Source organism: Oryzias latipes, chromosome 20, assembly GCF_002234675.1.
Source record: "Oryzias latipes chromosome 20, ASM223467v1".
NCBI lineage: Eukaryota > Metazoa > Chordata > Actinopteri > Beloniformes > Adrianichthyidae > Oryzias > Oryzias latipes.
In genome coordinates this window covers 16,885,899-16,901,195 of record NC_019878.2, presented here as the reverse complement: position 1 = coordinate 16,901,195, position 15,297 = coordinate 16,885,899, and the positions used below count along the sequence as shown (strand labels likewise).

Below are 15,297 nucleotides of genomic sequence, written 5' to 3'. Positions count from 1 at the left end.
CAAACTAAAGTCTTAGAGGATATGCTATATTCCTAGAGAGACTAAGTTCATGCAAAAGTGAGATGCAGGGATGTGCATGGATGGGGTTCCCCTCTTCTTTAGGTCAGTTTGTGCATGTTATCTTATGTAATGCAAACCGCAGGTGTGTTACTTTGCTTGAGGAAACTCCATATGTAAATGGGATAGTTTAGGTTCTGCATTAAATAAGCCAATTTAATTCAATTTCTCTAAAAAGATAAAATGTGGGTTTTGCAAGTGCACACATTTTCCAAAAGTCCACAGTTCAAACTGAATACAAGTTATGTTTGCACCATGCATTTGGCTTCCCTGTGTGCACTAAGTTCAACGTGTCCTTGAGTCACACGACCGTTTTAGTAATTATTGTGGACTTCTCTTTCAATTTACAGACACTTCAGAGTAATTTTTTTTTTACTCCCATCCATTTATTTTCTAAACCTGTTTAAATCCCTGGGGGTCATGGGGATGCTGGAGCCTATCCAAGCCACTGTTGGGCGAAGGTGGGGTCACCCTGGATAATTTGTCCGTCCATCGCGAGGCTGTTTGACTCTCATTATGAGTAAAGAAGAGACCAGCTTTGAAAAATTATCTTCAAAAACCTGTAGAATTTGGATGGCACTCCATTACCAAATATTGATTTTTTTAAACTCTTTTTGATTATTTCTAATGTTTTTTTTTTTTTTGTCACTCCCCTCAGTGCTGGAGAAAAGTGAATTCAAGGATGAGCCTTTGCTGTTTCGCTTCTTTGCTGATGAGGAAATGGAGGGATCCAACACCAAACACAAACCTTTGAAGCATGACCTAAAAATAGTTGAAAATGTCATCACCAAGTCTCTGCTGGTGAGTTTCTCCTTGGTGGTATATTGATCTATCAGCTGTTAAGATCTTTTCTAACTGGTCGCACCACTTGAAGCAGCTTCAAAGAACAGTAAATCCTTCCAAAGCACACAGCTGTGGATAAAAAAAGAAATGAAAATGCTGCAGAAGTCACATTTTCTTTCTCAGTAAGCAAGAAAAGGATTCTTTTGGAAGGAGTGAGCAGAATAAAACAGCAGGTGCTATCTTACTACTAGCAGCATCTTCTGGTTTTTCTGTGTGTGTTTGGACTGTGAAAGTGTCTCAGTCGGCTGCTTTGGGACGTCACATGTTTTTTTTCTAGATAAGGCCAAGTGATGGAGGCTATGGCTTCACCCTGGAAGAGAGAAACAGAGTTCCCATCATCAAATTTGTGGAGAAGGGCTCTCCAGCGGAGGTGAAGAACGCAAACAAAAGGCTCCCATACAGATGACCTTGTTGACTTCATTCCAGCATGTTTGATACTACATCACCCTCTTAGACTGATCTATGTCAGGCTTTGGGAACTAGACCGTTTAACTTTAATTTATAGCTTCTCAAAAATCTTTTATTAAGGTAAATGGATCCTAAACTTTATCATAAAGAATATATTGTGGTTCGGAAGGTTTATAGATTTTGGTTTTAGGTTATAGTTTTTTTTTAACATGTTCTTCTGGCATTTTTCTGATGACTGATGACATACATAAAGAAAATGAAGCCTAAAATTCATCCTTCAATTTTTGAGTGTTTTTTTAATTCAAATTTTCATGATTAAGAGGCAGAGGAAAAAACTTTGTTTTAAAATTGTATTTATTTGTTACGTAGAAAATACAATCAGTAGGCCACAAGCTCCCTGCTCCGCTCCATTCTGATGCATCCACTTGGAGACGACTAGATCCATGTGCGTCTATGTTGTCCTAGTCAGAGCTGGCATCTGGCTCAAAACTGTATGGCTGGATAACTGAATATTTGTTGCACCGGTAATGCAACAAAAATGCAGGAGAGCTTGTAAAAAGATGACTCTTAGTTATGAGTGATGGTAAGGGGGCGGGCTTCCTTCACGAAAACAAATATCTATCTATGTAGATAGATAGATAGATAGATAGATAGATAGATAGATAGATAGATAGATAGATAGATAGATAGATAGATAGATAGATAGAATTATTGAATCTATGAATGATTACTCGACTCAAACCACTTTGTTTGTTTGACCAAAATGGATTTTTCTCTTTTTTTGCTTGAGGTATTTATAAAAAAACGTTATAAGCATTTCTTGATGATTTGTTTCTTTTTTCCCTTATGATATTTTGTTTTTTTTCTTGGTAGATGGCCGGCCTGGAGGTCGGGAAGAAGTTGTTTGCCATAAATGGAGACCTGGTTTTCCTCAGATCGTTCTCTGAAGTAGAAGTTATACTCAGACAATGTTTCACCAACAAAGGACCAATAAGAGTCCTAGTTAGCACCAAGCCGAGAGAGTAAGCTGGACTTTAGTTGACAGGAATGCCTAAATGATTGGGTTTTTCCACGTTTTTCAGCTTTAGTAACTTTTCTTCTCTTCTTTTTTTGCTCTCAAGGACAGTCAAGATCCCTGACTCAGCTGATGGGTTGGGTTTTCAGATTCGTGGATTTGGGCCTTCTGTGGTCCACGCTGTTGGGAGAGGTAAGAGATAAGTGTGTGGCTTCATCAGCCAGATGCTTCTCATCAGTTTTACGTTACACATCTGGAAGACACCTGCTGCAAGGATCACAGGTGTTATTTGCTATGAAGGGGTTAAATAGAGGCATTTGTATTCTATCTCAGAATCTTCCTATGACCAAAACGTTTCTTAACTTTAATCTAATGCATTGTGTTTAGTAGTGCTGCTATCCGTGCTGCTGGCAGATAAGACCCAACCAAGAAACAATCCAAAGCTTCGTCTGGATGTTCTCAGAGCAATTTCACATTTTTTTAAACAATCCAAACGGATAAAAGTACCAGTACATAGATCCCATATTTTTGCAAGTTCTTCATCTTTGTGTTTACATGTGTTTCTTTGAATATGTTGTTGTTTGGGATACTGGTGTGTCTTCTTCATAAGGAAAACTTCTAAGCAAGGCATTAGCCAAGAAGCCAAGTTTATCATAAAGGACAATTTTACAATCTGACATGCTTCCACCGCAGCACAGTGGGCCGTTGTTTATCGTGGGAGTTGCGTTCTAAAAATAACCAGCGAAAGGTGAAATCCGCAAAGGGGGAGTAAGCAGTAAAACCCCTCACTACACACTGTATACACTTTTCTCAGAAAGGCATTACCCTTTCTGCACTTGTTCCACACTGGTTGTTGTTTTAACTCTTAAACCTTTGTAGAAAAATAAGTCCAGTATTATAGATTAGAAAAACAAAGAACTGCAATCTAAGATTTATGTAGATCTGGCAAACTGAATTCGTTCTGTACAGGAGACACAGCACGATGGTAATTGTTTGACAAGGTCTATAGCCAATCAGGATGCAGAACACATTTTGCTGTGTTAAAAAAAAGAAAAGGCATGCAAAATTAAGCAAAAACGTGACATGATGAGGAAACACTGTACATAACAAAGCCCAGGTAAATTAAAGCATTAAAATTAAAGTGTTACACATTCTCCTTTTGCTACCCATAAGTTAAGAATAGACAATAATATAAGTCTGCTTAACTTGAATGAAACAAAATAGAAAATATTTTTTTTATGAGACTTTTATGTGTTTTATCTAACTGAGCAGTTCTCTTGAACAATTCCAGAAAGGCTTTCCTCTCCAGTTTTGAGTTTGGATCTGGGGATTTACAGGAGCATTTGGGCAGAGGGCGTGCTTGTGAGGGTTTAAAAGTGTGAATAAATAAGTTGGTTCTGCACCATTCGCATGCAGCTGTTGCGACTAATCCCACAGATTTGTCACAACAGGGCAGCTGTTCTAGAGCTGCAGCTCCTGCACTTTGAGAGGAGTCAGCTGAGGTGGTTTGTACATCTGGTCTGAAAGCCAGCCGACCATGTCCAACCCGGAGGGGCCCCTGTAGCAGACCCTGAACGTGCTGGAAAGATGATATTCTTGGAACACTTGGGAATGAAAATTTTGGAAAGAAAGTGTCTTACGGCTGGTACAATTTCAAGGCACTATAGTCAAAAATAGGAGGACTATTTAGTCTTTTTTTCTTTCCCCCATGATAGCACTAAACTTCAAGATTCTTCTATAATCGGTATCGCGTCCTTGTCCGCTGCAGATAAGCAACTTCCCCCCTCTGCACAACACATTCCCTCTCGGTCCTGTTGAGCTGCTAAAAACAGGAAGCAAAGACGTAAATATGAAAAGGCAGCAAAGCTTGTCTTGATTTTGTGCACAGTTTGTGAACAATGGCTTTTTATTGGATGACCTTGTGTTCCTCAATCCTGTTTCATCGTGCACCTGTTTGGAAATAAGTGCTAATCCCCGCCACTCCACAGGCACAGTGGCCGCCGCTGCCGGCCTCCACCCGGGACAGTGCATCATCAAGGTGAATGGCATCAATGTGAGCAAGGAGAGTCACGCTAGCGTGATCGCTCATGTCACCGCCTGCAGGAAGTACCGGCGTCCCTCGCAGGTGAGGCAAGAACAAAGAAGAAGACAAAATGCAAGTGGGAAAGTTTTGAAAAACTCAAATAAATGTGTTGTTAAAAATAGTCATAAAACAGAAAAAAGTCCTTTATGAGGTTTTCAAAAACAAATTATTTCTAGTTGTTAAACTGAGCAGACAGACTTCCTAGCTCCCGTTTACCCCCGTCTCCCTTTCTCCACGTTTCCTTGTCTTGGATCATTTCACAGAAATAAAAATAGTTTTGGCTTCTGGAGGGCTGACCCCTGGTTCACAGTAGTGGGGTTGTTGTGGGAGACTGGAAGACTGCAGAATGGACCTGGAGGTGGCAGAAGAAAGATGGGGGGGGGGGTTAAGAGGGTGAGGCAGCTCTTTTCTAATTATGAGAGAGCGGTCGACAGCAGACAAGTGAGGAGGATGAGATGGTCAGACCACCTGTAGAAGGTGGGAACTGGTGAAAATAGCAGCTCTTTGAGTGTACGGTGGGAGTCAGTGGAGTGTGTCATTATAATTAGAGTCTGTTGGGACTTTGAGTGTAATGATGCACCACAGTTTCCAAAACTACTAGGGGATCTGGTTTATATCAAGTGTGGAGACAGAGGAACCACCCTCTCTTTACGTTCTCCGTGCAGCAGTCTGTGCGCGTACACGAGAACACCGCAGCGCAGCGAGCAGCCGCAGCATGCAGCCCTGGCAGACAATCCAGTGTGGGTTTGGGTGTGGAGAACCGACACAGACACACAGGCCTGTGAGGCACGCTAGACTAACTTGACGAGATTGGTGTGGGTTTCGCTTTTGTGGTCTCACTCAGGGCTGTGTCTCCATGTGTTTGTGAAGGCTTTTCAGCGTATGCACTGCCAACTCAACTGTGACACCAAACCTCACAAACAGACAGAAACAACCATCATCGATCCCTGAGCCTCTATCTATGTGCACACACGGCAAACTTCTGTGTTGGGTTTGAAAGTCTGTAAAAAGAAGGGAAAAAGAGTTTTTTAATATAATTTGTGCACAGTATTGCAAGAAAAGCATCTGCTATTGGTCATTTTCTTTACCATTTCCTTTTAATTTATCCCCAAAAAATTGTTTTTTGGATTTATTGTTGTCTCTGCAGCAAGACACCATCAAGTGGGTGTACAACACCAGTGAGAGTGCTCAGGAGGACAACCAGAAAACCAACCAGAAACCCACCACTGAAGAGAATGGAGATGGCTTTGAGTGCAAAGTGGAAGGTGATCAAACACACAAGGATGCTCTAAAGCTACAGGCACACCGGGCATTTGACGCAGATTCACAGATGCCACGAGCTAAATGCACGTCTTGAATGCCTATTTAGCCCATGTGTTTATACTGAACGACCAAGGAGGGGCTTGTTTTTCTTCTTCTTTTTGTTTACTAGCGCATGTCCACCACCTACACTTCGAATTGTAAACGCGATGCAAGTCTTGTAAATCTTGCTTCAGGCTTTTTCTTTCACAGCTCTATTCTGATAGGACTCGGTGCCGTGCACGAACCGCGAATATTAACGTCTCCTTCATGATCAATTTCCAAACGGTTGGCGGTGAATTAATAGAGACACCATCCATACGTCACTACCAAGTCCCCCATCGGTCAAAGTTTAACCTTGTTTATATTTAATTGTGTGTTCAGTGGCCGCGCATTTTGTACGTAGAGCCCAAAAACGGTCTTAAAAATTTGCGAGAGAAGCCTGAAGTGCTCATTTACATGTGTATACATGTAATTTTCCTTTGAAGTGGCCGCTTGTACGTGCGTTGCCAAGGCTGTTATGAACGTAGCTTAAAGCAAGTGAGGATCTCTGTCGGTAAACATAACCAATTCTCTAGTACTGAACCAATGAGATGCAGCACCAAACTGGCTCCTCTAGAGGAAGGATTTTGCTTTCTAGTTCATCAAGTTTTCATTTGCATCCCTAAAATATATGGACTGCCATAAAAATGTAATTTAGGGGAGCTATCACCTTCACAGCACTTGCTGTGCAATTTATGAAATCATTGGTTTGGTGTAAGGTTTGCTCATGATTACTCATATGTGTGAATGAAAGGCATAAGCAGGAAAAGAGTTTTACTGATCTGAGTTTGCCTCCTTAAAAACGATCAATGCCTTACTTCATACGTGTTTGTCACCTTGATGATGCACAGGCTAAAACTTTATTTTATGCTTTTCTCATCCGCAGAGGTGATGGACAAATTTAACACTATAGCCATCATTGACGGGAAGAAGGACCATGTGAGTCTGACGGTAGACAATGTCCATCTGGAGTATGGAGTGGTGTACGAGTACGACAGCACTGCAGGCATCAAGTGCCATGTGCTGGAGAAGATGGTTGAACCAAAGGGATTTTTCAGTCTTACTGCAAAGGTAGTCTATCAATTCAGCTTTACTTTGGTTACATTTGACAGTGTTCTATAGAAGCCCAGTCTGAATACATTTTAGTGTTTTTATAAATTATTTGGCAGGACCCCAGTCATAAGGAATGAAAATGATACACGTTTGTAAAGTAAAGATGGAAAAAGTTATTAAAAAAAAGCATACTCTGGACTGGTTGCAGCGTCCTCAATTTAAAAAACTGAGTCCAGAGTATACTTTTTTCAAACTATTTCTGCTTTGGTACCATTCATGATGAATAAGTCTTCACAGATATTTTTTACAATGTTGGCAAAATAGTAAATACTAACTGAAAAATGTGTTATTTAAGCCCCGGTTATCTTCTGATCTTTTTTTGAAACACCTAGTGGTCTTTTTTATTATGTTTATGCAGTTTTTAGACAAAATCAAAAACGGTTTATAGGACATAGTTTCTGTAGAGTGGGCGTAGTTCACTTGAAATTTGCCCCCGGAGTTGTTGGCGGGACCATTCCCCTCCCCGTAGCTGAGAGCTCAGAGCAGGGAGCTTGTGGCCCACCCAGCGTATTTTCAACGTCACAAATAATTGCTTTTCAAATAATTGTTTTTCCTCTTTCCACAGGAATTTCAATAGATACGAGTTTTAAGTTTTATTTTCTTAATATGTGGCCTTCGTCGTCAGAAAAATATCCCAAGAACATGTTAAAAATACACAAAGATGATCTTTTAGTATCATATGGGGGGCATTTTTACTATTTGTCTTGATCAGCAGCTGAGAAAGAAGAATGAAGTTGAAAACTAACTAACTAACGTTTGTTTAATAAAGTAAAATTCTGGGGTCACTTTTGTCATATTTTTTGGCATAGAAATGTCCAAATGTTTTCAGAGGCTGAAAAGTCTAGATTTGTCTTATATACTTTTATATAAATCTCTTTTTCAATTTGAATGTTTTTAAGTTCTGGACTACACCAAAAAGAGAGGGGGATGAGGGAAATTTAAGCAGAGGAGGTTTTTTTTTTTAACTTATCATCACTTCCTTCGAATGTGTGCCAGCTAATAAAATCATACACTGTTGGACAGTCTTTCTATTCTGAACACCACTGTCAGCAGACAGGAATGGTGTCTCAGATGATGAACTGAAAAGTTTCCATGTAAAGATATTATTATTCTATTTATAGGGGGATTTATAACCAATCTGCTTTGAATTGAGAGTTAAAAGAGCTTTGCCGTGCCCTTTTACTTGAAACGAAATACCAATTTTTTACAAATCCCTGTGTAATGTTTAGTCTGTGTCTCAGCTTTGTTAAAGCTAGCAGCTCTGTTGGTGTGCAGCCTGACGGTGCTTAACGCTAGTTAGAACTGACAGCTTTATTTTAGTTCATTTCTCCCCCCATCTGGGTTAAGAGCACGCTTTTTACATCCCAGCAGTGATGTTCACAGAATGATTATAATTAATTGAAGACACTGAGGACAGAAAATTCACTCAGACAGAGATGCATAGTTGCTGATGTGGAAAATGGAAAGCACTTTGCAGCATCCTTCTGCCAGATCCCATGACAAACAGCTACTATTTTGTTTTTAAATCCAAGATCTCATCTGTGGAGTCCAAAGATGATTTGTGAATTTTATTAAGCAGTCTTTCCTGTAAAAACAGTTAAAATACTGACATTCTGACTCACTGACATTCCAAACGCTAACTTGGAATATCCTCTTCTTTTTTAGACAGTTTCTTACTGCTGTGAAGTTAAAGACATGTTGGTGTTTATTTCAACATCTGCTCCAGCATTAGGTGGGGTCCACTCAGATTTGTCTGATGTTGAATTTTAACGGTGGCAGCCCTGTCCTGGGCTTCTGGACCGTCCTGTAGTTACCTTTCCTCTTCTGTTTCTCAATTTTTTACTCATTTTTGAGGCTCAGAGACTTGATTCCCCTCATCGCTTTAGATCTTTTCTCTGATCAACAAAGGCAGATGTAATACTTAGAGTATGTGTATAACATTTTTTGGGGGGTTTATGAAGAGAACTTGAAAATTTTTAAAAATAACTACTCACTACAGGTTGCAACAGAATATACCGTACCTTCAAGTAAATGTTACTTCTCTAAAGTGAGAGTATTCCATCTTAAATCATTTTATTGTGTCTCGTGTTTTTTTTTCTCTCTCTCTGTGACCAGATCCTGGACATGTTTGCACGTAATGACGACTTGCTGGTGCAGATGTGTGGGAAGTTGAGTTCAAGCTGTGAGGTGATCCCTGAGGAGCTACAGAAACGCTTCAGCAGCATGTACACTGAGAGGGTGGAGCACATCAACCGACGCATCGCCAACTACAGAAAGGTGACTGCCGAGCAAATATCACTGGTGAAAATTTAGGGCATTGTTACTTTGACTCTTTTTTTTTCTACCGTTTTATCATTTTGTGCAGAACTAAAAAAACAAGTGAAAAATCAAAACAGCCTATTTGTCTCAACTTATCCATAAAAAAGTAGAACATTGAATAGAATGTCTCTGTACAAGCTTCAGGAAAGCTGAAAGTAACAGGGAATCTGTTTGGTGCAATTTTCTGCAGATTGACAATAGTTGTATAAACATGAGACAGATTTATAAATATAAAAACTGCTCAGCTCCTATTTGAAAACAATCTTTTTCTTTGGTACAAAATATAATGGTATTACACAGCAACAAAGGAGAAATATGTCTGTTCAGATTCTGTCATTCAGGTCATGTTACCAAAGGGTTCTTCAGGGCAACTAGCTTGAGGTCTTATTGCTGGTGGGGTTATTTTTTATTGATTACTTTAGATGTATAATAAAAGTAAATATGTTTTCTGTGCAAATGCAAATGTCAACAACCTTCTCTGAAACTGTATTTACACATTGTTTCCTACATGGATGAAACACGGGTTAAAATCAAAACCCAGGAAGGAGAGGAATTTACGCTCTTTCACCTTAAAATGCTCCAGATTTGTTTTTAGCTCAGAAACAAGAACACACATACCAACAAGCAGTGGATGCAGTTTATTCTCCACTGAAAGACATGCTGCAAAAAAAGGTTTTGGTTATTCCTGCTGTTTCTGAAAGGACAACTTTGTGAATAAGAGTCATAATGAAACTAAATCTGCTTCCTAAATCAATAAATGCATTTGTGTTTGTAACTAACATTGTAGACACACAGATCTTTGTGTTATGACAATAGAGTGGAGTGATGCACTCAAAAACCATCCTATATTTGCTGGAGCCTCAAAGAAACCCAGTTATTTAATGCAAAACTGCTGCTTCTCTGTGTGTCAAAGCATTGATTTGTACATAAAATAAACTATCATGACTGAACACGGGGACCAAAGTCATATTCTATAAATATAAAATCATTATTTATTATGCAGATAATTGGGTGACAGCTGTTTATTGTCAAAGGTTTTGATCATTTTTTATTTACATCTGCAGTTTCTGGCCGTTTATGATGTTTTCATATGAGTGTGCGTGACAAACAGGAACAGATCTGACACAGCATCAGAGGGGGCCTTGGAATAATTACCACTCAAAATTATTTGTATGCATCCACAGTCAGGACTTATGTTGTGTATTATGATGGAGAGTAATGCGCATTTAACCTCTGGACAAGTCCAAAAAGATGGAGAAGAGCTGAAGAGAAGAAAAAAATAAGTTTAATATTTTAGGATAACTGAAGTTTGTTTTAGGTTCCCCATTTTGAAATCTACTCATATTACATTAGTTTTGTCTGTCTGCCCAGGTGGCTCAAAACCTATTCATATTCATGTAAATATACAAGACAGGATGTGACAGAAAGTTCAAGTCAAGTGCAAACAAACCACAATGGACTCAAGAAGACTTTACTAGATTATAGCAGATTCTTTTCCAGATGAGATTTTATGTCAAGAAAGTTTGCATAGAGTCAGATGTCCAATACTATTACAGACTACATGTGTTGAAACCTTAAACTTTACTTGTAGAAAAAGGATTTTTAGTGGCAAATGTATCTGATTTAAAAAAAAAAAACCCAAAACATCTCATTCTGAGCCAGTTCCGAACATGAGTTTGCCTTTGAAAGGCTTAAAATTAAACATGAACAGTCCAAAAACAGCTCGCCTTGCTGCAGTTTAAATGATGAGGGTTGCTTTGGGGTCTGCAGTTTCCCACATATGTGAGCAATAATAATCCGGTTCTGTCTTAAATTATTGATTTGGTTTGAGTGTTTGAGCTGTCAGGAGGGATGCTGAAAGTGTAGAGTAATGAGTGTCCACCCTTTCTTCTGAGGCCAGCTTTCATACTGTGCAAATCAAATAAAAGGGCCCCTTTTGTTGACAGGTTTCACTCTTTATTTCACATGAGTCATTAGGAAACATGGCTAAAAAGCTAAATTAGGCAAATATTATGACTTTTGATTAATGTTTGTTCGTGAATTACTTTTTTTGGACTCAATATAAGATGGGTGGTGACAGATATTAATATAAACCCTTAATTATATTTATGGTTGGTATTCAAATATTCCATTCTTCATGGATTATTTTAACAATGGGTGTGTCTTTTCTACTTTGTTCCAGTTTTCTCGGGTCCTAAAGAACAGAGCATGGCCCACCTTCAAACAGGCCAAGGCCAAGGTGTCTCCTCTTCATAGCAGTGACTTTTGCCCAACAAACTGTCACATTAATGTGATGGAGGTGTCCTACCCGAAAACCACCACTTCCTTGGGCAGTGCCTTTGGTGTGCAGCTGGAGAACAGGAAAAATTCTCTGGAGAAGGGTGGCTGCAGCAGAGCTGAACAAAGTGAGCCTATGGAACATTTACTCGTGTTTACTTTGCAGTCTTCTTATAGGAATTTGACCTTATTTGTCAAATTCAGATTCGTCAGAAAACAAATTTGAGAAGAAATTTCAGAAAAACTTCAGATGTCAACGTATCTTTATTCTGCAAACGTTTTTAATGAATGGGAACTGTTTGTACAGGAAAGTTGAGTCCTACGGTAAACGTCCAGCACGCCATCACAACCATGGCTGCACCTTCTGGTCACAGCCTGGGCCGAACAGAGGGCCATGGACTTCGTTTTCTGCTGAGGGAAGATGACCTGCTGATGCTGGATGCATACCAAAAACTGCTCTACAAACTCACCGCTGTTTTCAAGGACCTGGAGACGCACGGAGGACATATTCACGAGTGAGTGTGTGGATGTTTTCCTGTACATTCTGTCACATAAGTAACCTGAAACCTGTAAATGCTTTTTTTTATAGGACCTCATGCACTGACATAGTTGGTATTTAAACGTTACTATCTCAGGTTATTTGGATAACAATGTTTTAGAAGTAACAGACCTAGAAAAAAAAATGCTAGTACTGTCGTACCTAAAGAGTATTAGTTAAAACGTTATAACTTAAACATTGTTTTCAAATATCAAAACATGAAAAATATGTAAAATTGGTTTTGACTCTCCTAATATTGCATACAATTGATACAGAGACACACACGAAAAAAAGAATAAAACAAAAGTGCCTGAGCATAAAAAAAAACAACTAAGCTTCAGGGCAAAGGCTTGTGTGGCCATTCAAGGAACTGCAGGTTTTAATTTTGAAACTTTAGCCTTATTTTAACAACTTTATGATTTTTTTTCATTCATAATTATCTACAAAGTGTTGGTTTTTCTTTTTTCACCTGGATTATTTTTTATTTATAAAGTAGGGAAATCAGAAAACTTTTGAAGCAGCCGGTTTTAATTTACAACTTTTGACTTTAGGTCAAGACTTTCCATCTGGTACTTATTGGACTTACATGTTTACATACTTTAACATCTGTGCAAGGGCCATGACCATTTATCATACCCTTTTTCCTTCCTGTCATGATTTTATATTTGGTAATTGCTGGACGAATTTTTATATTTTGCATGGACTTGAGGTCAGATGTTTGTTTGCAAATAACTCAAGAGAAAAGCTGGGCTAGTCTTTCTACCAACGGGAACAGGAAAGGCAATCTAGGTAAAGAAGTGTCTGGCAATCTGAGCGCCGTACAAGTGTTTGACGCTGACAAATGCCTGCGCAGCACCAACAAGGGTGCTAATGAGGTCTCACTCACAGATTTGAGCCGCAGCAGTTGGTCATAATTTGTAGCTGGCTCGCTGATTGCAATGTCTGTCATGAATCTTTCTGATGATCATTTGATTGATTTAGGCTTTGCGAGTCTCATTGTAATTTAGAGAGTGACATTAAAAGTTGCTGGAGAGAAAAGAGCTGTCACTTTACGGTGGAAATGATGAGAGAAGTACACAGCAGGGCTGATAATCACCGAGTCTGGACAAACTTTGTCATGCTCCTGTCACTAGGAATTACCTCACCACCATCATCAAATAGTCCTAGACGCATCAAATGAGGCGATAATGACCTTTAGCTTGAGCTGTCTCCTCAAAAATGCAGACTGTTCACACTTCAGGAGCGTTGGGGGAGCACACGAGGGCCTAACAGCATGGAAACTGATAGGGTACCTGTCTGGGTGCATGATTTAACCTCTGAGAGGTTGTTGATCCTTTCTTGCCTCTCATTAGATATGTTTGCACATTAGCCCATTCTCTACGGTCATTACTTCAGCTGCTACTTGACCTTCTTCAACCTTCCTCCCATTGAACTTCTGGTTATGTGTTCAATTTAAAATTTTTCTTTTTTTGTCGTTGCCAATTCTTCCTTGCTTTAGTATCTGTTCAGTCGGAGTCCATTTTCCTTCTGGGCGTCATCAGCTCAGACAGTTTGTATTTTAATGTTGCTATAATAAGCTAAAGTGACCAATTTATGTCATGTCAAACATAACCTCCTTCCGTTCCCATCGGCAGGAGAGGAAGTCTGAGAACATTTCATGGCAGATTAGGAATATCCTTACAGTAACTTTGGAAGGAGAAAAAAAAAACCTGGACACGGCCCGATGTTACATAATTTCTTGGCCGGTCCTCAAGGAATCCATTTCGAGGCAGCGACCTGTGAACCTTTTCTCAAGGCCACGGGGACCAGGTCACATCTGTTAGATGACATAACTGCTGACACAGTTTATGCTGGGACCTCCTCCCTTCCTGGATCAGAGGACAAACTTCCCAATTTGAACCCCCACCAATTTATTATCTTCTCTGTACAAAAGACTCAGATACTTATGGTTAAAATACGTTCCTGTCCCTTTAAGTTCTGTTTAGAGTTAGACGCATGCTCATTAAAAGAGTGATGACGTCATCGTGTTGCTGCACGGCACCTGCCTGTCTGTTTTCCTCCGTGCGTGTGAGAGTGCCGCTGCGTGGCAGGTTGAAATGAAGAAGTTTTTCTTGGAAGTTTAGTGTGCGTTGATGACAAAGTAAGTTTATGTTAATATATGTTACTTGGAGTAATTTGGTTCAAATATTCAGCATGTTTACGTAGTGCACAGCTAAATAAGCGTTAATTAGTCAATAATGAGCATAAAGCGCACGTGGGCGCTCATGACTTCTTTGTTCTTTTTATGTGATTTAAGTTGCATATTAAGTTTATATTTGTGTTTGTGTTTATTAGAGACCACACACACACACACCTACCTGTGTTCATCCACCTATGGAAATTTACCTGCCACTGTATGCCAAGTCAAAGGATGTAAAGCCTGAAGCGTGGATTATAATTATTGAAGCCACCCTCCTGCCTGCTGTCATTTATTCCACGCACCCACTAACAGAAACAGCCTCATCCAGGCCTTGAAGTAGTGTTCTGGCCGACACTCCTGGTTCGAGAGTGGTGTCACCCACGAACAGTTTTTGATCCCATATCCTCCTTTTACATTTTGGTCCTTCGAGCCTGAGGACACTGCCCTTAACCAGTTAAGATGGATGAAGCTCTGAACTATGAAGCAAGTGGTGCACGTCCCCGACGCGTAGTTCGTCCCCCTCTTCGATTTGAAGAGTATGTGGTGGATTTCACAGATCCAACCTTCCATGGACATGAGACAGGAGAACATTTGACCCATTCACCTGAAGCAGCCAGTGAGACCTCAGACGGACATTCAGTTGCATCAGAAATAGACCCCAGATATGAGATTCAGAGACTGTGGCATGAGCGAGAAAACCTAGTGGTCCAAAAGCCACCCCTTAGTCCTATGCATGACCGGCTGAGAGACCAAACCCTTCTTCAATATGATCTTTCACCGAAGCCACGGCAGTCTATTTCTACAAACCCTGAGCTTGAGGAGATCCGTCAGGAAAGGCTCCTCCTTCAGCAATCACACATTCGGATGGCTGCGGATTTTGAAGACATGTGTGCAATGCAACGGGACATTTTAAGGATGATGGACTCTGCTAATACTGCTCCACCCTGCCAATCAACCCAAAGAACATATGCCGATCCACTAGGAAAGGTGGAAAATGTTAAAGAAGAAGATTGGCCAGCACCCCCACCTCCAGTTTGTGAGAAAAAGGAGCAGGTAGAAACTCACTCACCTATGCTGGAGCGACTTGATAAAATGATGAGAGAGCTTCAGATTTTGCGCAGCCA

General features: G+C 39.9%; 1 protein-coding gene across 1 annotated transcript in view; it reads left to right on the top strand.

The window, feature by feature from the left end:
• Window positions 1-15,297, top strand: part of prex2 (phosphatidylinositol-3,4,5-trisphosphate dependent Rac exchange factor 2) — a 94,218-nt gene that overhangs the window by 37,962 nt on the left and 40,959 nt on the right. Inside the window, exons 16-25 of the mRNA XM_023949895.1 lie at window positions 716-858; window positions 1,178-1,270; window positions 2,182-2,330; window positions 2,430-2,515; window positions 4,312-4,448; window positions 5,554-5,671; window positions 6,634-6,818; window positions 8,976-9,137; window positions 11,362-11,584; window positions 11,764-11,971. Coding sequence (XP_023805663.1) covers window positions 716-858; window positions 1,178-1,270; window positions 2,182-2,330; window positions 2,430-2,515; window positions 4,312-4,448; window positions 5,554-5,671; window positions 6,634-6,818; window positions 8,976-9,137; window positions 11,362-11,584; window positions 11,764-11,971 — 1,504 coding nt within the window. The remainder of the gene's footprint in view (window positions 1-715; window positions 859-1,177; window positions 1,271-2,181; window positions 2,331-2,429; window positions 2,516-4,311; window positions 4,449-5,553; window positions 5,672-6,633; window positions 6,819-8,975; window positions 9,138-11,361; window positions 11,585-11,763; window positions 11,972-15,297) is intronic.